The sequence below is a fragment of the Phascolarctos cinereus genome, unplaced genomic scaffold (assembly GCF_003287225.1).
Source record: "Phascolarctos cinereus isolate Bilbo 61053 unplaced genomic scaffold, phaCin_HiC Scaffold_4;HRSCAF=312, whole genome shotgun sequence".
NCBI lineage: Eukaryota > Metazoa > Chordata > Mammalia > Diprotodontia > Phascolarctidae > Phascolarctos > Phascolarctos cinereus.
This window is the reverse complement of record NW_027555847.1, coordinates 93603273-93628910: the sequence shown is the minus strand read 5'-3', so window position 1 is coordinate 93628910 and position 25638 is coordinate 93603273. Positions and strand designations below refer to the sequence as shown.

Genomic DNA, 25638 nt, shown 5'->3' with positions numbered 1-25638 from the left:
GGATCATTTAAAGATAATTGTTTTTGCTTCGTAGAGAAGGCTGAGCTTTTAAGAGATAAATTGTTCATCATCTTGAGTGAAATGGAGAGCAAACCAAGAATTAGAAGAGTTAACATACCCCATTCATAAGCATAGGCTATTGGTTTAAATAGTCCTTTTGTCCTAAAAATTGCTTATTCAGCTGCTGAGCCCAATAATAATGCACAAGTTATTTCCATTAAGGAATATAATAGTATCTCCTAGTATTGACTTTCATGAAGCCATAAATAAAAGATGAAAGGTTTTAAACCATATTTTCATTATAATCTTCACAATAAGATATTACATTCCAGATTCTTTTGCTCTTAAATTCCTGCTCTGTTTTTTTCTAAGTATCTTAGTACTTTGTAAATCAGAATGTCTATTCTTTGGTGACAGGGAACCACTGCAGTTTATTGAGTGGGAGGATGGGGAGTGATAGTGACATGGTTAGACTGTGATTTAGGAAAATCATTTTGACATATGAGTTGAGGATGGAAGAGACACATGGCAGGGAGACCACGTGGCATGTTATTGCACTAGTCCAAGTATTTAACTGAAGAAAGCATGCATTAGGGTGATGGCAGTGTCAGAAGTTAAAAGGGGGCATGTATGTGAGAAATATTAAGAAGTCAAAAGCTACAGGACTTGGCAGCTGATTGGATGTGGAGTGTAAGTGAGGAGTTGAGGATGACACCTCAGTTATGAGTCTGGGTGCTGGGAAACATGGTGTACCCTTGACAGTAGTAAGGAAGTTAGGGAGAAGGAAAGGTTTGGGAAGAAAGATGAGTTCAGTTTTGGACGTGCTGGGTTTTGAGATGTTTATGAGATACCTAATAGGCAGTTGGTGATATGAGACCTAAAGTAGGAGAGGGATTGGTGCTAGAAAAATGGGTCTGAGAATCATCTGCATAGATGTTGATAATTGATTTCCATGGGAGCTGATGTAATCACAGAGCAAGGAGAATGAGGGCGAAGAGCAGAGGACCCAGAGCAAGAGACTTGGGGGAATCCCAGAGTTAGTGGGTAGGACTTGGAAGACGATTCAGCAAAGGAGAAAGAAAATGAGTAGTTAAACAGGTAAGAGAACCAGGAGGGAGAAGCATCATGAAAGCCTAGAGGAGAGACTCTACAGAAGGAGAGACTGGTTGATAGTGTCACATGACAGAGAGATCAAGAAGCAGTAGCATTGAGGAAAGATTGTAGAGTGAGCAATTAAGACATCTTTAGTAACTTTAGAGAGAGCATTTTCAGTTGAATGATAAAACTGGAAGTCAGATTGTAAAAGGTTTAAGAGAATAAGAGGAGAGGAAGTAGAGGCACCTAGTGTAGGTGTCTTTTTTAAGGAGGTTAGCTGAGGAGAGATGTAGAATGATAGTAAGATTAGGGAATCATGTTTTTAGGCTATAGGAAAGTAATCAGTGGATAGGGAGAGAGTGAAGATTATTGAGATACTGTCAAGACAGGGAACAATTGCCTGGAAAAGAGGGGTTGGATGGTGTATGTAAAAGAAATCTGCCTTGGCAAGGAAAAGGATTACCTTTTCATGTGAAAATGGTGTAAAGGAGGAAACAGTGGAGGAAGATGTCTGAATGATGTGAAATGAGGAGGGAAGAATAAGAAGTTTTCAGCAATTTTTTTTAAGTAAAGTATGAGGGAAGGTCCTCAGTTCAGAGGATTAGTTGGGAAGAGGAGGGGAGGTTTGGGGAGGGAATTAACAGATTTGGAATAGCAGCTGTGATGACTGGGATAGTGATTTGCAAAGGAAATGTAAAAGATTTGCTTTGCTGCAGTGATGACCCATTTGAGATTATGTAAATAAATTTGTAGGGACCCATTCAGCATAGTTTTTAGGATTTTCTACAGATCCCTTTAGCAGTGTGTGTACATTATACACAGACTCATACACACCGAATGTGTGTGATACTGCACTGAAGGCAGAGGAAAGTGGCAGTATTCCTAGGTTGGGATTTTTTAGTGATTGGAAAACACTATATTAAATGCCTATTTTCACAGAATCCTGCTAATATTTGTCATTTTTAATTTTGGGGGTCAGTTTTGTCATTCTGAGGGTGTGAGACAGAACCTCAGAATTGTTTTGATTTGTACTTCTATTAATTAGCTTTTTTTTTTCCTATTGCCATTGATAACTTGGATTTCTTCCTTTGAAAAATGTCTGTTCAGTCCATTGGCCATTTATCAATTGGGGAATGGCTCATATTCTTAGAAATTTTAATTCGTGCCCTAGAGATCCAAAAAATGAGACGATTTTTTTCAGAGAATCTTGCAGCAAAGGTGTTCCCCCCCTATACATTTTCCTTGCTTTTCTTCTAATTTTTTTTTAATTTTTAATTTTAATTTTTTTTTTAGCCAGTTGGGGTTAAGTGACTTGCCCAGGGTCACACAGCTAGTAAGTGTCAAGTGTTTGGTCTGAGGCCGCATTTGAACTCAGGTCCTCCTGACTTCAGGGCCGGTGCTCTATTCACTGTGCCACGTTGCTGCCCCCTTTCTTCTAATTTTAGCTGCATTGGTTTTGTTTGTGCCAAAACTTTTAAATTATGTATAATTAAAATTGTCTATTTTGCCTTCTGTGATCCTTTGTCTCTTACTTGGTCCTGAACTCTTTCCCTGCCTTTAGCTCTACCAGATACTTTTTTTATTGCTCCCTTAATTTGGATATGATGATGTCCGTTATGTCTAAGTCTATTCATTTGGAGCCTTTCTTGGTATACATTGTGAGATGTTAGTCTGTACCTGGTTTCTATCAGACCACTTTTCAGTTTACCCAACCATTTTTGATAAATAATGAGTTCTTGCTCCAGTAGCTGGGATCTTTGGGTTTATGAAAGACACTGCTGTGCTTGTTTGCTTCAGTATATTGAGCATCTAATCTGTTCCCATTGATCAACTCTATTAATTACTCAGTAATTGTTTTGGTGCTTATGGCTTTTTAGCATAGCTTTAGGTTTGATACCGCTGTGCCTTCTTTCCCACTTTTATCATTAATTGTCATGATGTTCTTGACCTTTTGTTTCTCCATGTGAATTTTATTATTTTTTTTCTAGCTCTATAAAATAATTTTTTGGTAGTCTTGTATGTCACTGAATTGAAATTAGGTAATATTGTCATTATATTGACTTATACTTTCTATGAACAATTAATATTTCTCTAATAATTCAAGTTTGGTTTTTTGTAAAAAGTGTTTTGTTATAAATTCATATAGTTTCTGTGTCAGCACATAGACTCCCAAGTATTTTATATTTTCTATAGTTCTTTTAAATTGAATTTCTCTATCTCTTCCTTCTAGATTTTGTTGGTAATATACAGGAATGTTAATAATATACAGAAATAATTTTATTTATTGCAGCTTGGCTGAAGTTAATCTCATTTGTCTTTTTAGTTGACTTTCTGTGGTTCTCTAGGGAAACCATCGTATTGTCTTCAAAAAGTGATAGTTTTATTTTCTCTTTCCAAAAGTAATGATTTTGTTTCTTCTTTTACCTATGCTTATTTCCTTGATTTTCTCTTTCTTTTTGTTGCTATAGCTAGTATTACTAATTCTGTATCAGATAGAAGTGGCAACAGTGGATATCTTTGTTTTACCCTTGAATTTATTTGGAAGAATCCTAGTTTATCTTTTACATATAATGAATGTTACCTCTTAGTTTTAGATATATGCTATTTATCATTTCAAGGGAAGTTCCATATATTCCTTTGTGTTTTCTAGTGTGTGCTTTTTTCTTTTTTTAACATAAATGGATATTATATTTTGTTAGAAGTTGTTGGGGATTCTTTTTGCAGCTGTTGATATAATCATTATTTTGTTGATTTTGTTATTTATGTGGTTGTTTATAGTTTTACTAAAATCAAACCAACTCTCTATTCCTGACATGAATCCAACCTGGTCATAGTATAGCATCTTTTTGATATGTTGCTATAGTTTCCTTGCTAATATTTTACTTAAAACATTTGTATGAATATTCAGTAGGTTTATTGGTTTATAGTTTTCTTTGTTTTGATTCTTCCAGGTTTCAAGATTATATTTGTATCGTAGAAGGAATTTGATAGGACTCTTTTCCTATTTATTTCAAACTTTTTATATGTTATTGGAATTAATTGTGCTTTAAGTGATATAATTAATCTTTAAATCCATCTGGGCCCGGAATTTTTTCTTTTGGGAGTTAATTTATAGCTTATTCAGTTTCTTTTTCTAAGATCAGGTTTAGTCCTATTTCTTGGTTTGGTTTTGTTTTTTATCTGTGTATTTTATATTTTTCTAAGTATCTATTTCATTTAGATTGTCAGTTTTATTGGCATATAATTGGGTGAAATAGTTCACTTTCTTTTTATGTGGTTGTGAATTCACCTTTTAAAACTTTTTGATACTGATAATTTATTGTTGTTGTTTCTTTATTTTTTTAATCAAGCTCTTAGTGAAAGTGCTGGACCCAGAGTCAGGAAGACCTGAATTTAAATTTGGCTTCAGACACTCAACTGTGTGACCCTGGGCAAGTCTTAATTGTCTGCTTCAATTTCCTTAGTTGTAAAATGGAGATATAATCGCATCTATCTCTCAATGTTGTTGTGAGGATCAAATGAGGAAATGTTTGCAATGTAGTAATATTACCACAGTGCCTGGAATATAGTAGGTGCTCACTAAATGCTTGTTCCCTTTCCCTTCCTTTTATCCATTTTTTTCTTTCAAAAACCTACCACTTAGTATTATTTATAAATTCATTGATTTCTTTTCTGCTTTCAATTTTTTAATCTTTTATTTTTTTAGGATTTCTGTTTTAGTGTATAACTAGGGAATTGGTTTGCCATTTTTTAAAAAAATTTTTGAAAGTTGTGTGTTCACTTAATTTATCTGCTTTCTTTTATTGATTAAAGTGTTTAGAGATATAAATTTTCCCCTAAGGACTGCTTTAGCTGCATCCCCAAAATTTTAGTATATTGTCTTATTATCATCTTTAATAAAATTGTTGGTTGTTTCTCTGATTTGTTCCTTGATCCACTCATTCTTTAGAATTGAGTTATTTCATCTCCAATTAATTTTTTATAATTTTTCCAGCATTCCTTTATTGAATATGTGTGGGACAGAGACCACCTACCCAAATTAAAAACCAGAGTACTGACAAAAGTTTGCAAAAAGGAGGAATCTCTTTATTGACTTTCTTGAGAAAGGGCAGCCCAGTGCTGCCTAAGCTGCCCCAAGAGTGCCAGTGGTCTTTGTTTAAGGCAAGATCAGATAGACCCTAACGCAGCAGCCCACCCTAACCCCCCTTCCCGCCGGCTCATTGACTGAGCCTCAGGTATACAATCTATTCGTGTAAAAACTACGCCAGTAACAGAGAGAACAAAGAGGTATAGAAATTATGTTAGCATGTTCCCCTTTTCAGGGCCTTACAGTTTCAGCAGCCTTTTACAAAACCAAGATCATATAACTAGCTAGAGAATGAGATAGACAGGATGCTTCTATGGCTCAGGAATTTCTGCTAACACTATCTAAGAGTAGGGGAGGGAGAGGGCTAGGGGAGGGGGTCTTGTATTCTGAGGGGTCTTCACTTAGTGTTGGCACATGTGTACCACTCAAAAGCAACACTACCAGAACCATTAACAAGAACTGATGACCCTTTGAGGAGGCTTCACTTCTGAGAGATCATCTCTCACAAATATAATGTATTGTTGTCTGTAAAAGATATGTTTCATATTTCTGTTTTTCTGCCTTTGTTTGAGAGATTTTCATACCCTGACACACGGTCAGTTTTTGTAAAGGAGCAATGAACAGCTTAGAAATATGTGTATTTCTTTCTGTTCCCAGTAAACAATTTCCATAAGTCTTTTGCTAAAGTTCTTTGTAGTTTCTTCATTTGTTTTTTAGTCTTTTGTTTTGAATTATATAGGTCTCAAGGGAATAAATTGATGTCTTCTTCTATTATAGTTTATTGTTGATTTTTCTGTATAACTCTATTAATTTTATCTTTAAGTATTTAGATGCTATACCATTTGGTGACTATATTCTTAGTATTAGTATTAATTCATTGTTCATGGTACCTTTCAGGAAAATGTAGTTTTGCTGCTTATCTCTTTTAAGTTGTTTTTCTTCTATTGCTTTGTGTGTAGTCATGACTACTAACCATTCCTTTTTTTAGATTTCAGCTGAAGCATAATAGATTTTGTCACATCTCTTTATTTTCACTCTGTGGATCTGTCTTTCGATTGCTGGCTCATTGGGTACCTTGTTATTTTTCTCTTCACTCCTGTGTTTGCATTTTGAAGTTTCTATTCAGCTCTGGCCTTTAATCAGAAATGCTTGTGAGTCCTTTCTTTCATTTTTCCCATGTAGGATTATTTTCGGTTTTTCTGGGCAAGTTATTTTTGATTGTAAGCCTGTCTATTCTTTGCTTTTCGGAATGTCGTGTTCCCAGCCCTCCACTCCTTTTTAGTGCTGCTTTTAAATTGTCTTTGATTCTGATTGTGGTTCCTTGGGACTTGAATTCTTTTTTTCTGCCTGATTGAAGTATTTCTTTCTTGGAACTCCAAGCTCTCGATTTCAGCAGTCACGTTCCTGGGAGTTTTCGGTTTGGGTTGTCTTTCAGGTGGTGACCAGTGGATTCCGTCCCTTCACCCTTTCGTCGTGAGCGACACGGCCAGCTTTCTTTCGTGACATTTTGCAGTGTGGTGCTTTGAAGCTTGTTCCTCGATTGCTGTGTAGCCTTGAGCTTTTGACCGCTGTTTGTCCTGGAGCAGCATTCCTCTTCAGAGCTCCCTATTTTGTTCTGTCGGGGGTCTGTGACCTGGACCTGAGTAGTAGGCAGTGGGATGCCCCATGGGGGGTTGGGACCTTTTCTTTCCCTGGTGCACAGTTTTGGTCTTCTGTCCTTGAGTGCTTCGGTATTTCAGGTGCAGTCTCCTCCTCCTAGTGTCCACAGACCTTTCTGTTTTTATTCTCATGTTGACCTGGGCTAAAAATGTGACTCGTGATTTTTTTTTCCAAATGGATTTCACAATCAGAATGTTTGTGTTTTCTAGGTATTTGTGGAGGCATTGATTTTTGTGTGGCATGGCGAGACTCAACTGTGCTTCTTTTAGCTACTCTACCATTTTGACTATACATCACTGAGGAGTCTACGGGGAGACAAGAGGCCTGGATTATGGGCTGACACGTGGCTCCCTAGGAAGTCTCAGGAATGAAGCCAGAAGCCACAGGCTAGTGATCTGGCTTCAGGATTGAAGTAGGGCTCCCTGGGAAGTCTAAGAGAGGAGATGCCATAGGTGGGTGGCTTGGATCCAAAACTAGGTGCTCGTGGGGAAAGTGGAGAGAGGGCATGACAATTCACTGAAGTAATATATTAAAGAGATTTTAAAAACTACAGTCTTAGTAAAGGAAATTGAACCATGTATAAAGAAACTGTCAAAGAAGTCAAAACTTTGTCTAGATGGATTTATAGGGAAATATAATAATTAATAATTAATAAAATAAGCAATATAATATATACAATGAGCAATATAATATAAAATACAAAATACAAATATATTTAATAGATACACTAATATGGTAGGTAGAAATAATACTGTATGATATATTAATAGATATAAATACAATACCAATAGATATGAAATCCATTGTGTATAATATATAAATACAAAATATAAACTATATAATATACACAGTTTTCTAAAATTGAGAAAGAAAACACTCTACTAAATTTATTTTATGAGCCAGAGAGTCCTCATACCTAAGCTATGGAAGGATAAAACACAGAGAACAATAGATCAATATCAAGAATGGATATTGATCCAACATTTTTTAAACAAAATCCTGACAAAAATACTATAGCAAAGTATACAGAAAATCATTCACTATAATTGAATTGGATTTACACTTGGGTATGAGGTTGGCTTAAACATTAGGGAAACAATTTACATAATCACTCAGAGGAAAAGCACCCTAAACCATATTATTATACCAATTGGTACAGCAAAAGTCTTTGAAAAATATAACACTCATTTGTACTTTTTAAAAATGTACAAAAACCCCCTCAAAAAACTGCATACCCTACTAAATATAGGCATTGAAGGTCTTAATGTGATTAAAAGTATCCATCTAAAATTAGAACTAGTATTAAATACAAGTAGGAACAGTAGAACTTTTCCTATTAAATATATGATTAAAGGAAGGATGCCCTTTCTCCACTTACTTGATATTTGTAGAATTTCTAGCATTAACTTTAAGACAAGAAAGAAATTAAAGACATAAAGACAATAAAGAGGAAGCAAAGCTAGCCCTGTTTACCGATTGTTATAGATGATAGTTTACTTAGAAAATCCTAAGCAATCAGCATTTAAACTATTTGCAGTAATTAACAGATAGAGCACAATAGTGAGCTATGGACAACTCTTAGAAATAAGCACCAAGAGACCCCAGTGGAAGGGCAAGTCCCAGTCTAAACATAGTCAAGATCTACATAGATAAAATCGTGAAACTCCTTGAAAAATAAAGAACAACTTAACTAACTAAAGGGATATTCTATGCTCGTGACTAGGATGTACCAATGTAATAAAAATGACCGTATCACCAAAAGCACACTACCAAAGGGATATTTTATGGAGCTAGAAAGAATAACAATTCATTTGGAGAAATGAGATGTAGGATTAAAGGGAAATCATGAAATTAGTGAGAATGAAGAAGGAATAACATTTCTAGACTTTAAACTGTATTCTAAAACAGTAATCATCAAACTATTTGGTACTGGTTTAAAAAAAATATAAAAGTCTGTCTTTGTACCACTTAAGGCCCTGTCAAAATGTTAAAGAACATACTATAGCTGCAAAAATACTCTTTACAAAAACAAAATGAGAATAAATAGTTTAGAAATGGTGGAAAGAAAGTTAAGGACATGGATAGAATTTTAGAAAAATTAAAATGACAGGATTCTGGTGATTCAGCGATAGCAAGGCAACTCTTGTATTCCTTCCTAACTTTTCCTATAATTAAACTTTCTGCAGGATCCCCTCCCCCATCCTCAACTGAGCACTTCCGTCACACTTCACCAAAAAAATTGAGCCTGTTCAGTGAGAACTACTTCTCTCCCTTCTTTCATCCTACATCCCTGTGACATCATCTCTCACTGTTTTCCCCTTCTCTCAACCTAGTGGCTCTTATTTCCAAGGCCAACCCTTCTTCACGAGTTCTTGATCCCAACCCCTTCTGTCTTCTCTAGCAGATTGCCTCTCTATCATCCCCACTCTCTCTTCCCATCAGTCTATCCAGATCCCCTGTGATTATTCTCTGCTGCACATGTCTCCCCTAGCTTTCAAAAATCCTCATTATATCTGTTGTCCCTTTCTTAGCCAAACTCCTTGAAAAAGCTGCCTTTACTGGGAGTCTCTCCTTCCTCTTTGCTATCTGCAAAACCATCAGCAACCTGGCTTTTGACCTGATTCAACTGCAACTTCTCTCTCTGTAGTTCCCAGAGATTTTTTTAAATTGGCAGATCTAATGGTCTTTTCTCAAACCTTGTCCTTCCTGACCTCTCTACAATCTATTGATTTTCTCCCAAGTGCACTCTCCCATTTTGTGTGTCACTCCTTTGTTCTGTCTCCTACCTCTTTCACAGCTCTTTCACCTTTTTTCTGGATCTTCACACAAGTCACACCCACTACTCTAGGTTTCTCTCCAGGCTCTGTCCCCTGATCTCATAAGTTCCTATGCCCATGATTCTCAGATCCAGCTCGTCACTCCAGTTTCTTTCCTGAGTTCTTGTCTCTTGCCAATGGCCTGTGTTTAGACAACTCAAATTGGTATAAACCTTGCCTTCTTCAGAACTTGCCTGTTACTGGCATCGTCCCATCCAGCTTTGCAACCTTTGCGTTATCCTCTATCACTCTCACCTCACACAAACTAACCCCTTGTCTAATCTTGTCATATCTACCTGCATTACATCTTTCCTATAAATCCCTGTGTTGCTTTAGGTCCCAGATAAAATTCCACCTTCCCAATCCTCTTTAATGCTAGTGCCTTCTCTCTGAGATTGTCACCAATTTATCCTATATAGATATTATTTGTACAGAGTTGTTTTTGTATTGCTCCATTAGACTGTGAGGTCCTTGAGAACAGGGACTGAATTTTTAAAAAATTGCCTTCCTTTGAATCCCAGTGTTTAGCAGTCCTTGGCACATAGTTACTTTAAAAGATGCTAGCTGACTGAAAACTGGTAAGACTGTCCTTGAAAATATCTAGCATGTGAAGGTTACACGAAGACTTTGATATCTCCAACTGATACTTAGTTAACAATATAATTAGTGTCATCTCTGAGTAGAAAGGGTAGAAAATAAGAGATAAAAATGAGGTCATATAGGCATTGAACTTTCCCTTTTTCATTATCTACATGTGTGTTTTAGTATTTAACTTTATCCTTTATCTTTTCTCTCCATTTATCATTGTCTAGACTGGATTCCATAAAGGCAGGGTTTGTTTGTGTGCTTTATAATAAAGCCTGTATATCTGAGTGCAAGGTGTCTGCTGTGAACCCTGCAAATGTGAATTGAATAATAACTGTGCAACTTACTCCAGTAATTAGAGTATCATCACCTATTACTTAGGGGGTTTTCTCTTTATATTATAGGTTCAAGGCTGAACTTGTGATTTCCCTGATTTAATGATAACTGTGTAGGCTGTGCTGAAATATAGGTTTGTTGGTTTGTGGGGCACTGCTATTCTGTTTATTCTGTTTGTGCAGACAGATTGACCTGGGCTATGAAGAACAAGAAAATTATAAAGGCCTCGGATGTTTCTGAAGTGAGAAAGGCAGATTGGCAACTAAGCAGGATTTTCTTTAGTTGGGTCATGAGTAGTTTAAAGGGATGTAAGATTTTCTGATGTGTTTTTCTCCCCGTATTTGTTACCCTGTCCTCAACTTCTGTTGTGGAATTTCGTTCATGTTCTTAGTGACAGAAAAGAACGCTCTGTGTCCCTCAAGACTTAGATATAGCAGTGAAAGGACAGCAGCTTGTTTTAATCTGGTCTCCAGTCTGTTGTCTTTGATCAGGCAGCAGAACAGGATAATAAATTAGAAATTTGTTTATGTCTAGAGACTTATATTTTTGTCCAGGCTGTGCTACTGACCATCTCTATGGCCATGAGCAAGTCAGCTTGACTCCTTTGAGCCTCCGTCTTTCCATACCTGTACAGTGAAGGTTGGGCTAAGGTCCCCCCTCCCCCCGTCCCATTCCAGTTCTCGCATTCTATGATTCTATTAAATTGATAAACTTGTAATGTAGTAGGAATTTTTGTAATAAATAGAAAGCTGATAGTCTTTGGTACTGCCTTCAACCCAGCCATTTGTCTTTTTATAACCACAAACATAATTTTTCCTTTAGGTCTCAGTTTCTACACATTGAGTTTGAGGGTAACTTAAGAGTACCTTACAGCAGAGGTGTCCAATATGCTAAGTGCTGCCTGAATCAGATTAAATTGGGAAGTATTTAACAAAATAAATAAAAATGCAATAGAACATAGATAATATAGAGAACAATAGAACAATGTTACTGTATGGTTTTCTGAATCAGTATGTGGCCTGCAGGGGTTCTTATGTATGGTTGAGTAGCCCCTATTTGAGTTTGACACCACTGCCGTACAGAGTAATAAATAGAATGTAATTATGTGTCTTTAAGAAAGCCTCATGTACACAATTCTGAAGCTGGTAATTTTACCTCGGAGATCTGTGGTATTGCTGAGTATAGTCCTTCAGTGACATATCAGCCCCTTTCTCTCGAAAGCTGAGACTTTGATTTTCTTGCTCCTTAGTTGATGGTATTTTTGAATTGTTGAGACCAAACACATTTACCTCCCTCATGCCAACCTTTTGATGAATTTCTCTGATCTTAGTATGTATACTAAGCACTTAATACATACTAGGTACTGTGGATACGAATACAAGCAAAGAAGTCAGTCCCTGCCTTCAAGGAGCTGACGTTTCTAAAGGAAGAAGAGCACTCATAAAGAGGAACTGGAAAGCGAGGATAGTTTCTCATTGAGTGGCGTGGTTGGAAAAATAGGTGCTAGCTTGCTCCTCAGATGACAGCAGTGCAGTCTGTTATTATGCCTGTACTTAAAGGTTTTCTCCCTAGTTGATAATTTTCCAGAGCTTATATTCTCTGAATTATTAGTACTCTTCTTCTTAGATACTTTGTATTTTATTTTCATTGTATATATCACCTCCCTGCAATGAAATGTAAGCTCCTTGAGGGCAAGGACTATTTTTTTCTTTGTGTCTCCAGATTCTAGCATAGCACCTGGTACCTATTCATTATTTAATGATTACTATTTATTATGTTTGTTGTGTTTCATTAGAATGACCTTTGATAGCCCAGTGTCATCTCTATACCATGATAAGGCATTAGAAAAGGACTTCAGAGGATGATTAGTTATACTACAATTAAATGCACGTATAATTTTGGGGAAATTCATTTATAAGATAAAGCTAGGTACGGTTGTACAAGCTTTAAGAAAGGGTCATAGCTTTTAAAGGTAATTTAATTAGAACGTTGTGCTTTTTTGGGCCACTGTCTCTCAGACTCACTGTTGTAAGATTCTTCTTGAACAGTGCCCTGGCTCAAAATTATGACATATCAGTTTGTGGGTTTGGCAACTTCTAGGACATTCAAGGCTGTGCTAAGATTGCCAGAGTACATGTGTATTTAAAGTGGAGAGTCTTTGTGTTCCTTGCGCAGTATTCTTCCTGGTTCCCAAATATTTACTTGATAAATTTCTTACCAAGGGTAATTCTGGCTGTCAGGGTGGATTGCCAGCATTGCTTATATTACCACTTAGCTGCATCCTTGCATAAACATTTTTTAAACGCAAAGCCTCAATCATTGATCCTCTTAAAAAATATTTATTGACATTTAAAAATATATCACCTACATTTCTCACTGTATCCTTTTCCCTACCCCCTCCTTCTCTTAGAGCGAGGGGGCAAAGTAGAAATAGAAAGAATCTGCTTGTCATCTCCTGAAAGAAACTTAAAATGCCAATTCCTAGGGACATCATAGACAAAGTCCAGAACTTCCAGGTCAAAGAAAATATTGCCCCAGCGAGAAGGAAAGAATTCAGGTATCAAGGAGCCATAGTCAGGAATGCACACGATTAAGCAGCCACCATTATGAAGAGGCAGAGAGCTAGGAATATGATATTCTAGAAGGCAAATGCAGGAACAAATTACCTAGCAAAATTGAGTATAACTCTACATGGTGGAAAATGGACTTTAGACTTCAATGACATAGAGGATTGTAAGCATTCTTAATGAATAGATTAGAGCTGTATAGAAACTTTGAGGTTTAAACAAGATTTAAATTAAGAGAAACACAGAAAGGTAAACATAAGTGAACAATCACAAAGAACTAATGAGCAGGAATAAACTTTATATCCTAATAGGGGAAATGATAGATGATCCCCTAAGAACTCTGTTATAATCAGGAGTCATAGAGTGGGTCTAATTAGACAGCTCCATGTCCTGATAAACTTAAAAAGAAGAATGCAAAGAGAGTACACTAAGGAGGGGTAAGGAAGCAGAAGTATTGGGGGAATTATCTCACATAATCTGGACGTTCACGTAAACATCTAGACAGACAAGAAGGGAGGAGGGATGGAGTGGTAAGTAGCTCACACTTCAACCTCACTATCATCTGAACTGGTTAAAGGAAGGAAGAATACCTACATACACACAGAGTTGGGTACAGAAATACATTTTGCTCAGTAAGGAAATAGAAAGGAAAGGGGAGAAGGAAGAATTGGAGTGAGAGTAGATTAAGGGAAGAATTAGACCTAAGCAAAATAAATTCAGATTAAGGAGGTACACAAATATTTATAACTCTTTAAGGTGGCAAAGAATGGGTATCTGAGAGGGTGCCAATAAATTGGGGGATGGTTGGACCAGTTATGGTATATAAATGTAATGGAATGCTATTGTGGTATAAGAAATAATGAAGGGGGGAGCAGCTAGGTGGCGCAGTGGATAGAGCACCTGCCCTGGATTCAGGAGGACCTGAGTTCACATCCAGCCTCAGACACATAATACTTACTAGCTGCGTGACCTTGGGCAAGTCACTTAACCCCATTGTCTAGCGCCGCCCCCCCCCAAAAAAAAGGCTCATGGCCTTAAAAAAGAAAAAAAAAAGAAATAATGAAGAGGATGGTTTCAGAGAAACTTGGGAAGCCATTGTATGAACTGATACAAAGTGAAGTGAACAGAACCAGAACAATTTATACCATGACAACAGTGTGGTCAGCATAATGACCAGGTATGATTCTAGAAAGAATTAATTAATGATGAAATATGATGATCTTAAAAAGAAGAATGCAAAGAGAAGAAGAAGACACTAAGAAGGGGGGAAAGGGAGAGAAAATATGGGGAAAATTATCTCACATAATCAGGGTGTGCAAATAAACATCAATACAAACAGGGAGGGGGTAGAGGTGGTGGGTGGCTCACATTTGAACCTTAGTCATCTGGTTAAAGGAAGGAAGAATACATACACACACATGTTGATAAGTGGTTGGGGCAGGGGAGGGGGACAGGACTGGACCAATGCAGGAATTTGTTTTGGTAGACTGTGTGTTTATAACAAAGGTTTTGTTTTTCTTTCATTCTTAATTGAGTAGATTGGGTGGGAGGGAAAGAAGGCAGATTTTTGCTGATTGGAAAAGATGTGATTTTTTTAAAAAGTGATCTAATGGAACTCTGTGTAAGTGATAGGGAAACCCTTAAGGTATCTAGAACAGGTATCTCTAGATTGGTTCATTTATCTCCAATCCGTTTTATTTTCTTAGAAATATACCTTTGCTGGAATTTCTAATATCCTTGTTGTGGAGCAGCAAAGCATTGGAGAATAAACTTGATATTTTCAATGAAATCCAGATGCTTGATATGTCATATGTCAGTTTTCTAATTTGTAAAATGGGAAGGTTGTACTAAATGATGTATGAAATCTCTTCCAATTTTAAATCTGTTGTCTCATCTTGAATTAAAAGTTTGCCCAAGAGCAAGTGTTATTTGGACTTTGGCCTGAGAAAATGAAGACAAAAGTGAAGGCTGCAGAGATCTGGCCTAAAACACTCTTTGTTGATGTATGTGCATTTTCAGTGTTTTTTGGCCAATCTTGATTGATGCCAGGATCTACACTATTTCTGTCTGCCTCTTTTCAGGATAGAAACCTTGACAAGTTCCACATGCAACACTTGATATTGCAGTTTTGGAAGTAGGCTCTGTGTGGGACAGTAACCACCGAAATCAAGAGTTTGGAGTCTGAATCAGAGATCAGAAAAGGTCTTTATTCTTTCTCATGAGAAAGGGTACATCCTCTAGTTACCATTGCTGGCCAGGAGAGTACAAGTTGGGAACCGCACCCTTGGCTTTTTATCCCCTAATGTGATGCCCCCTCCCACTCTCTTACCCCTTTCTCCTTTGACTGGGTACTCAGGAGGTACGTTCTAAATGCAGCAGCTAATACCCAATAGAAGTAAACATGCCTGTGTTTGGACTAGATGCATATGTGTACTAGGAAGTAGGAGCGACCAGGCACTGAGCTCCCCCACCCATGCTGACGTGGTGCTGGAGAAATAGAAGCTTGTGGGGGAAAATGGAAACTTAACTCAAGGCTTTCTGGAGGAATGAAACTTAGGCCTGTGGGAACTGCACTGCAGGCCATCTCTCACACTCAGGCAGAGTGCAGAAGAGAGATAGGCACATAGCAGGGAGGTAAGAGTGTAGCAGGGAGATACTAATGAGGGAACTTCACTGTGAGCCATCCGTCACAATCCCCCCCCCCCCTTTTTAATCCTGTCTTGAAGTTCCCTCACCATTGTTGATAAACTTCTTCCATCATGTCTTCCTTGTTGCCTCCTTCACTTCCTTACTCTCTTTCTCATCTGAATTCTTCCCCTTAACCATCATCCTTTAAGTAAATATGGGAAGGATTAATCTAGGCATTGACAAATCAAAGGGGCAGTCCCCTTTATAAATGCAGATACAGAGACCCAAAAGAAAACAATAATAATGCAGTTGTCCCTTTAAGAATCAAAGAGTCTTTTCCTATACAGCTGTCTGTCAGGGAACATCATCAGTGAAGTCCTCTGGTCCTTGGTATTTGTTCCAGCCATCTCCAGCACAGCATCTCAGCACCTTCTTCTTCTTGTAGGAGCCAGCTTCCTGTCCATTCTCCTACAGAAGTGACCTTAGCACAATTTTAAATGACCATTTCTAATCCTTATAACCCTGAGTATTTTTACAAACTCAAAATTGGAACCATTGCCAATTGTCATGTTTAAGAAATTCACATCAGAACCCCAGTGTCTTATACTTTACACTAATCCATTATTAATTTCCTCATCAGGAGGATGAGATTTCACTAAGAAATTAATAGGCTCCAGTACATACATTAATATATTAAATAATCAATTTTTAACACAGTACATATAAAATCTTAAACTTTTAGTCATGCCATGTTTCTTTGATGGCATTTACAAAATAAACCACAAGCCATTCTTCTTTTGACATTATTAATTGTAACAAAACTTTAGACAAGTATGATATTAACCAAATAACAAAATAACATTCTCACAAGCCCCTGACCTAATTGTCTTCATATCATTACCAAGAATTAAAGGACCCTAACTCATATGGGAACACACACAGGAACACTAGTCCCAGTTCTATAGTAACCTAAGATGTTCCATGATTAATTATTTTAGTAAATTTGTTACTATACTTACAAAACCTCCTGATCATAGAAACTTGCCACTAAGAGATTAGAGACTTATAGTAAGGGAACTTTTTCTCCAACTTCCTGTCAACCCTAGGCAGAGTGTTATGTCAAACTGCAAACTGCATTGAGCCAGACTTAAAAGTCTGCCAGGTTTCAGTTAAGGAATCAAGTCAAGAGAGTCCCACCTCAGCACATGTGGAACAGTTGCCCTCTCAGCCTTCCCATGAAATCATACCTGCAGTTCATACTTGCCCCTCACAGGGCAGCTGGCATCATGGATCAGTGGCTCAGACAGCCTTCCTTGGTATTGACACCTAGAGTTAGACAGAGAAACAGTCAGTCATTAGTCCCATTAAGTCTTTGAATATAAAGTTCCAGTAATCAGTTTAAGATATGACTGTAATCTCACATTGTCTAAGGAACATCTCCAAAGTGAGCCCTAAATAACTTGCATGCATTTCCACCCTTGTTCATAAAATCTTACTAAGTTGGTGCAAAAGTCCTTACGTAACACAAGTTCCGGAGTATTATCAAGAAACTAAATTCCTAGTTATCACAGCATCCCTAAATATCACAAAGTTCCTTAGTCAAAAGGTGTTGTAATAGAATCTCACATTGGTAACAGTAAGAGATTGATTACAGGAAAAATACTACTGCTCTTAGAATCCTTTTAAACAAAGGGAACATCATAAGGTGAGTCTTAAGCAGTTTGCATGAATTTCTGCACATGTTCTAGTTCTAGATAAAAATATTATTATATTTCCCAGTAAGATAACACAAAAGAGCTCATATCTTGTACTTGCTCTGATCGTAGAAACTTACTATAGAAGGAAAAAGAGCAGGGACGTGTGACATACCAAATATGACAGGATAAAACATCCTGAGCTTTGTTTAAATTCAGATAGAGTCACAGTTCTCCAGTCATGCAGTATGTGTTTCTTTCTCATAGCCAGACTCATGAACAGTCAGGTGGGAAACATTCCTTTCCAAAGGAACACTGGGGAAACTGAGCCAGGAGGATCCCATCCTAGATTGAGGCTAAGATTGTCCCCTCGGCTTTAGAGTACAGGACACATTCCCTTTGAGTGACATTTCTCTCAGATACTAATTTAATACAACTATACTCAAATTCAGACTCAAAACAAAATTAGTTATAATCCCAAGAGCCTTTTACCTCAAACAGCAAGTTTCACTAATCACAGCTTAAAACCAGATACAGTTAATTTTACTCTTGTGGAGTTGCAATAAGCAATAAAGATTTTCCAGGACTCACATACGTAAGAGATTTCACTTTACATCTTTTCTTCTCAAATTTAAACTTATCCTAGTGTAAAAGCCAATCATTAGAAATCATTTCTATGCACTTGCAAATTCTCAGCAAGCCAAGTTGATTGTTTAGGAACTGCATAATCCTAACAAGTTCTTTTCTCAGGGCAGATGACCTTGCCTCCACAGATGGTTTCCAGGGACCTTGGCAAGTTTACAAAATAAGGAGAATTGACATGGACTTCAGAGAGGGCTGATACTGGTGCCCTTGAATGGGTAGAACCAACCCGATAAGGCTTTACACAGTCCCCTTCTTTCCATGTACAGTAATTAACCCTTTTAGGTTTTAGCATTAAAACAGTAACCCCAAATAACTTAGTTAACAATCTCATAAATTTCATAAATGATAGCAAAACAATTTTAGTAGAAAATTCCCTTTAAATAAAGACAAAATTTGGAAATTTTATGATTTCTTAAATTACAATACTTCAGAATAGTATAATACATGGTCAAATGGAATGACTTAAAAGTTTCCTAACCCATTCATCATTTTTTTTTACAGTACAATTCTTAACGTAACAGCATTTAGATTATAAGAGAAATTGCTTTTCCGACAACACAGATGATAAAGTTGTTTACCAAATTATGCAGTAAAAGAAAATTTTAGAAATACAACAATACCATAAACAATTATGATCTATTTAAACTTTAAAACCAAAACCAATTAATTACCACTCTGGTGGCTTTAATCAGATGTGTTCCCAAATTGCCTTGCACAGAGAATCATTCATCTCATCACCATTGACATAAGCTTCACATTGAAGAAAATCCACATACAGTTAACAAATATGAAGCAATTATATTTAACTTAAAACAGTTTACATTCAGAAAGCATTTGTTTTATGCCAAGCATTGTGCCAAGCACCTTTATAATCATGTGATCTTCGTAATATCCCTGGGAATGAATTCCACCACCATCCCCTTACTGAACAGTAAACTAAAGTAAATAGAACTTTCTTGGGGCCATATAGTTAATAAATTTCTTGATGCCAAATAACAATGTGTACTTTTAAAATTATACAAATATACGTTTCTAAGTTCAATACCCTTGGCGCTTTATAAAGGAATATTATCCACAAATTCATATATTTCTTCAATATTTCAGTTCCACATTCGTGTCTACATTTTCTTGTGAAAGTTTTACAAACAGTTTGGAATCACCTGTTGTAATCAGGTCAGTTTAAAATGTGCTGAGCCAGTATTCTACCTACTTCTTTTTGGCCCAGGAAAAAAAAAGCAAGCCTAAGGAATTTGAATCAATGCTGACAAAGTATGATCAGCTTTCCCTCCAGGTAGACACCTCTGGAGCTTGATAATTAATTGAACAGTAATAATCATAACTCAAAATAACCAGTATCTTTACCATAGCCAGTATCCATGTTAGATTTAATAGAACCCACTCACGGATCTAGCCCGAAAGGTGGGTGGACATAATTCCTTCTTTCTCTCCATAACTTTATCTGGTAAATCTTTATTGCTTATTGCAACTCCATGAGAGTAAAATTAACTGTATCTGGTTTTAAGCTGTGATTAGTGAAACTTGCTGTTTGAGGTAAAAGGTTCTTGGGAGTATAACTAATTTTGTTTTGAGTCTGAATTTGGGTATAGTTGCATTAAATTAGTATCTGAGAGAAATGTCACTCAAAGGGAATGTGATCCTGGTTTTTAAATTAGGCCATCAGCCTTTCCCTCTAAGCTGCCTGCTTAAGATTTTTGTTTACTATTCTTACTTTAGTGCCAAATAGTAAAATAAATTCTAACCTATCTTAAGCATTAAATTAGGAGTGACACATTACATTTTTCATATTTTTTTTTAAAAAATACGACCAGAATGAATTCAATTTCTTTCCGGTTGGGTCCTATTACACAAAAACTTTTCTCTTTTAGGTAAGACAGGGAATGGTTAAAGACTTATTTAGCCTGCCTCCCTTTGATCTGAGGGGGAAAGATTCACCCTCCTTTCCTCCTTATCTTTCCCTCTTCTACATTCAACAACTTGGCCAAAGTTGGAATGTGGGAGAGAAGAAGAGAGTATTTTCCAACAACTCTTCAAGAGTTTCCAAATCTTTTTACTTTCAAAACCTCTGTTCACACTGTGCAAATAAATTATACCTTCCTTAAACTTTCTACACATACTCTTCTCTCTTACATGCTTAAACTTTCTTGCGTTTCCTTCTACCTACTTATCCCTCTGAGGGACTTTGATTGAAGTCCCTTTAAAACTGCACATATCTTATTTCTTTCTAATTCTGACCTGACGCTTCGAGGATCCTTCTCAACTGGCCTCTTACCAATCATATAACCTAAATAATAAAGTATTATTCTCTCTTTCTTTCTCCCATCCACCCGCTCCTCCTCTGAGACTGCTGTAATCAGGGAGGGAGAGGGGGAAGAGAAGGAAAGCAGCATCCCAGAGTCCAGCTGCAGCCTTGGGATGCTACCTGGCTACAAAGGTCATCAAATTACACAGAACACTCACTCATACCACACAGACACAAACACAGAAACAGATACAGACAGAAAATCACAGGGAGACTCTGAAAGCTCAGAGAGAATTGTTAGAAATCCCCTGCACAAATTAGGCATCACCAGCCCAAAGCAGCAATATTTGATCATTTTTCTTTTCTCTTGTCTTGCCCTTTATACTTAGGTAATTCATTCCAATTAAATCATTCCAATTACTTAGTCTAGCCCCTAATGGGCTATTTTCCTTTACCTTTGGGAGGGAACTCCTGCCACTCGACTTTGGCTGAGACTTTCTCATGTCTCTGTACTGGTATTTCTGGGTGGAGGCTTTCTGTTTCTTGACTGGGGTTTGTTAGGCTCCTCAATCTGGACTCAACCAGGCTAGCCCTCGTGAAGAGGCTCCTAGTTTCTTGCCTTAGATCTCTTAGAACCCTCTACCCCACAGACTCAACAGGACTAGCCTATGCCACACCCTTTTGCTTTCCCATGGTGGGAGACTCCCTGTTTCTTGACTGAGATGTCTTGGACCCCCCTCAGTCTAGCAAACTTAACCAAGCATGCTTGCAAGGAGCCCTTGGTGTCTTGCTCCAGATGCTCTTGTAGGGAACTCAATCTCTCAGACTCAACAGGACCAGTCTTTCTACCCCACCACCCAGTCACCCAGGTCTCTTGAGATAAACTCTTACCTGGGTCTGTGCACAAACTTATGTGACTGATAATTCTTTACTCCTTCCTCAAGTGGCTCTTCTTGTCCCCTTAGGTCATTTTCTGTTCTTGGCATCAATTTCCCTTCGGACCTTTTCCCATCAGAGGAGAGGCAGTCCCACACCCAACTGAGGGCCGCCACTAAGACTTCAGTGGGACGTCCTGTCAGTCAGTCGAGGCTAGGAAGACCTCCTCCTCTTCTGGAGGGATCCCAGGACAAGCCCCCAAAACTGTGTGGGACAGTGACCACTGAAATCAAGAGTTTGGAGTCTGAATCAGAGATCAGAAAAGGTTTTTATTCTTTCTCATGAGAAAGGGTACCGCCCCAGTCACCATTGCTGGCCAGGAGAGTACAAGTTGGGAACTGCACCCTTGGCTTTTTATCCCCTAATGCGATGCCTCTTCCCACTCTCTTACCCGTTTCTCCTTTAACTGGATACTCAGGAGGTACATTCTAAATGTGGCAGCTAATACCCAATAGAAGTAAACATGCCCACGTTTGGACTAGATGCACATGAGTACTAGGAAGTAGGAGCGACCAGGCACTGAGCTCTCCCACCCATGCTGACGTGGTGCTGGAGAAATAGAAGCTTATGGGGGAAAATGGAAACTTAACTCAAGGCTTTCTGGAGGAATGAAACTTAGGCCTGTGGGAACTGCACTGCAGGCCATCTCTCACACTCAGGCAGAATGCAGAAGAGAGATAGGAGCGTAGCAGGGAGATACTAATGAGGGAACTTCACTGTGAGCTGTCCCTCACAGCTCCTTTTTTATTGAAACAAAAACTGGTCAAGAAAGTTTCTTGAAAAACAAAAATAAAAGTTTCTTGAGATTAGCATAAAATCATCTAACTTAAATAGAAAGAGCTGTCCTTCTACATTAGGTCCTGTAAAGACAGGAGCATTTTGGAACTCCTTTCTCCCAACCCCGTTCGTTTCTTCCTAGTCCCCTAGAGTAACAGCAATGCTAGTCTTTCAAGATCTTTCTACTGAAGACCTGTACCATCTTAGACTTTCTAATGAGTCAGTGAGTTAGGGGTAGTAGTGGTTGAGGGTATAAACTGCCAGTATTTCAGTCTATTTGGGATTTACCTGTAAGGCAGTATGAGTTGCAGTAGTCTGTAGGGGAAAGAGAACCTGGAGTTGAATTCTAATCCTGCACCTGCATGCAGCTACATGGCATTGAGTGTCATTTTCTTGTAAAATAAGGAGGTTAGACTTAGATTATTTTTAAGGTTTCTTCCAACTCTTAAATTCTGTGATTTTAATATTGTTGAGGCTTTTTTTTTTCAGCTGTGCTAAAGAGGAATTTAATTGAAGCTCAAGCAGCCTGAGAAAAGACCTATTTTCTAAAAAGCCTAACCTTTTTGCCTGTTTGTATACCCCCAGCTATCCACTATTGAAGCTTCCCTTGCCTGGAACAGGACCTGTGGAATATACTACCCCTGTAAAAGATTACTCGCCACCTCCATCAGACCCAGATCGTGAACAAAGGGATCAGAGTGAACAGCCAGATTGGGTAGGTCTCTGATTTGTAGAGGATGCTGAATAAACGGTGGAGAATGGGGGAAAGTAGCTATCATATATTTGATCTTTGCTATTAAAATCTTCAGTGATGCCCCAAAATATAAAAACGGCTCTTTGAAATCAATTAATTAGAATGTCTTTGTATGCTACAGGAAAATTTATTGAGAGAAAATGGTTTATTTCAAACTTCCTTGGGTAGTTTTTGTTTAAAAAAAAAAGTTGGCCATCTGAATCATTTTCCAAAAGCCCTTCTAAATTCTAAGAAAACAAGCAAAATTGTCAGTAGTATGTTTAATAAAGTTAACATTAGTTTGATGTCAAATATATGATTGTCAAGTTGAATTTTTATATTGTTCTTCATTAGTTCTTTCTTTTTGGCTTGTCTAATTTCATTGGCACAGGGAATGTGGGTGAGAGAAACCTACCCCCTCCTGATGCAGATCAGCACCTGCTCTTAAAGTTGCTTGAAGTATTAAGAGATTAAATCACTTGCTCCAGGATCACACAACCATTGTGTGTCAGAGATGAAACTTGAACCTCTGACTCTGACAGTACATGCCTGATGATAGGCAGTGGTTAATCTAATCCAGGAAACCTTCCTGTAATGTGTAGAGCAAGTGGCATTCCATCTGCCTGAAGGCCTCTAAGAAGGGGAAACTCACCCACTCTTAGTAGCCAATTCCACTTTTGGAGAGCTGTATGTTAGAAAGTTTTTCCAGACATCAAGCCTAAATTGGCCTGTTGGTAACTTCTAACACTTTTGCCCTCTGGGGCTAGACAGAACAAATCTAATGCCTTTTCTCTGTGACAGCCCTTCGGATACTTGAAGAAGGCTATCATGTCTCCCCTGATTCTTTCCTTCTCCAAGTCGAACATATTTATTTCCTTTAAGTGCTTCTCATATGACCAGGACACCATTCTGGTTGTTTTTCTCTGTACATTCTTTAGCTAATCAGTGTCATTCTTAAACTTTGGTGTCCAGAATTGAGATACTTGAGATAAGTTCTGATGATGACAAAGTATAGTGGAAAAGTGACCTCATTCCTGGAAGCTGTGCCTCTCGAAGTAAACCAAAATGGCATTAATTTTTTGACAGCCACATCACATTGCTGACTCACATTGATCTTACAGGCCACTAAACCCTCCAAATATCCTTCAGGTTAACTGCTGCCTAACAAGTATATCTTCCTCCATTTTATATCTGTTATGCTCAATTCTTTTGGTGCCCAAATATGAGACTTTACCTTTACCCCTCTTGATTTTATCTTAGTAGTCAGCTTAATGTTCTAAGCTGTCAAGGTTTTTCTGGATTCTGTATTTTATAATACTTGGAGCCCTTAGTTAAAAAAATTGTTTAATGTACATATATTCATTTTATACTGCTTTGTGTAAAGGCATTTGGGTATAAAGTTAATTTATTAGCAGACCTAGGTTTTAGTTTCACTTTTGTAGCAACCTGCCTACAGGACCTTGGACAAATTACTTAATATCCCGTAGTTTGACTGTTTCAGTCATTTTTCAATTATGTCTACTCTTTGTTACCTCATTGAGTTTTTTTTTTGGCAAAGATACTAGAGTGGTTTGTCATTTCCTTCTTCTGATCGTTTTATAGATGAAGAAATGGAGGCAAACAGGGTGAAGTGACTTGCCCAGGGTCACACATCTAGTAAGTGTCTGAGGCTGTATTTGAACTTGGGAAGATGAACCTTCCTGATTCCAAGTCCTCTATGCCTGATTCCAAGTACTCTATCAACTGCTCCACCTATCTGTCCCTTACATATATTATTAAGACCTAAGTGTTCCTTTCTGTAACTTGGATAGACCTAACAAAGATAAATAAACAAACAAACAAATAAGGAAAATACTGAACTGAACAGACTTGGAGAAATTAAGAGTTGAAAGATTTACGGTGTATTTTAAAAGTGTTAAAGAATATACATTTCATATATAGCACCTTTATAAAAATATACCAGTTAGTTTTTATTTTGTTATTATCCTTGACATTTACATAATTGTCATTACATATACTGTTTTCCTGGTTTTGGTTATATCATTTTGTATCAGTGCCTGTAGTCTGTTTGCTTCTTTGTATTTGGCAAGATCAGGTTCCATTACATTCTTGTGCCACAGTTTGTGTAGTCATTCCTCAGTCATTTGGCATCTTTGTTTCCAGTTCTTTGCTGTCACAGAAAACTGATGCTATTTGGGATTTTTCTATCTTTGACCTTCTTGGGTTATGTACTTAGCAAAGGAATCAGTGGATCAGAGGTTATTGGTATTTTCTTTACTCTTTTTACATATATTTTAATTGCAAATGGATTTCCTGAATGGTTGAACTAATTGAGAGTTCTACCAATAATGCGTTAGTGTGGCCATCTTTCTACAACCCTTTCAATATTGACTTTTTAAATCTTTTATCATTTTGGCCAGTTTTCTGGGTGTAGGATAAAACCTGAAGGTTGTTGCAATTTGTATTTCTATTGTTATGAGTGATTTGGAGCATTCTTTTATGCGGTTGTTGATAATTTGCAATTCTTTTGAAAACTGAACATATTCTTTGATCATTTACTTACTTGGAAATAGATATTAGTCATGTACTTATGTTATTTACATATCTTGCCTATTGGCCCCTTATCAAAGATAGTTCATAGAAATATTTCCCCTTAATCTACTGCTTTCCTTTTTATCTTAATTGCATTGATTTTTTTCCATACGAAAGCTTTTGAATTCTCCATAATCAAAATTATCTTTAATGTTTTCTAGTCACCTTTATCCATTGTTTGGTTAAAAACTCACCCGCTATGAAAAGTATATGATGTGCTCTTCTTCT

The 25638-nt window shown here is 37.4% G+C and overlaps 1 protein-coding gene and 1 long non-coding RNA gene across 6 annotated transcripts in view; one reads left to right on the top strand and one right to left on the bottom strand.

Annotated features, from left to right (window-relative positions):
* SCAP (SREBF chaperone) overlaps positions 1-25638 on the top strand; it is a 106201-nt gene that overhangs the window by 56038 nt on the left and 24525 nt on the right. For all 4 annotated transcript variants that reach the window (XM_020999145.2, XM_020999146.2, XM_020999147.2 and 1 more), the window contains one exon: positions 22671-22800. In XM_020999145.2, coding sequence (XP_020854804.1) covers positions 22671-22800 — 130 coding nt within the window. The remainder of the gene's footprint in view (positions 1-22670; positions 22801-25638) is intronic.
* Positions 15332-21808, bottom strand: LOC144456788 (uncharacterized). 2 transcript variants are annotated; one of them, XR_013485880.1, is made up of 4 exons: positions 21700-21808; positions 21264-21531; positions 17021-17099; positions 15332-16254 (listed from the first exon to the last, which is right to left on the bottom strand). It is a non-coding gene; the product is annotated as an uncharacterized LOC144456788 (long non-coding RNA). The 2 variants fall into 2 exon arrangements; XR_013485879.1 differs by having other exon boundaries at positions 15332-16241; positions 21700-21807.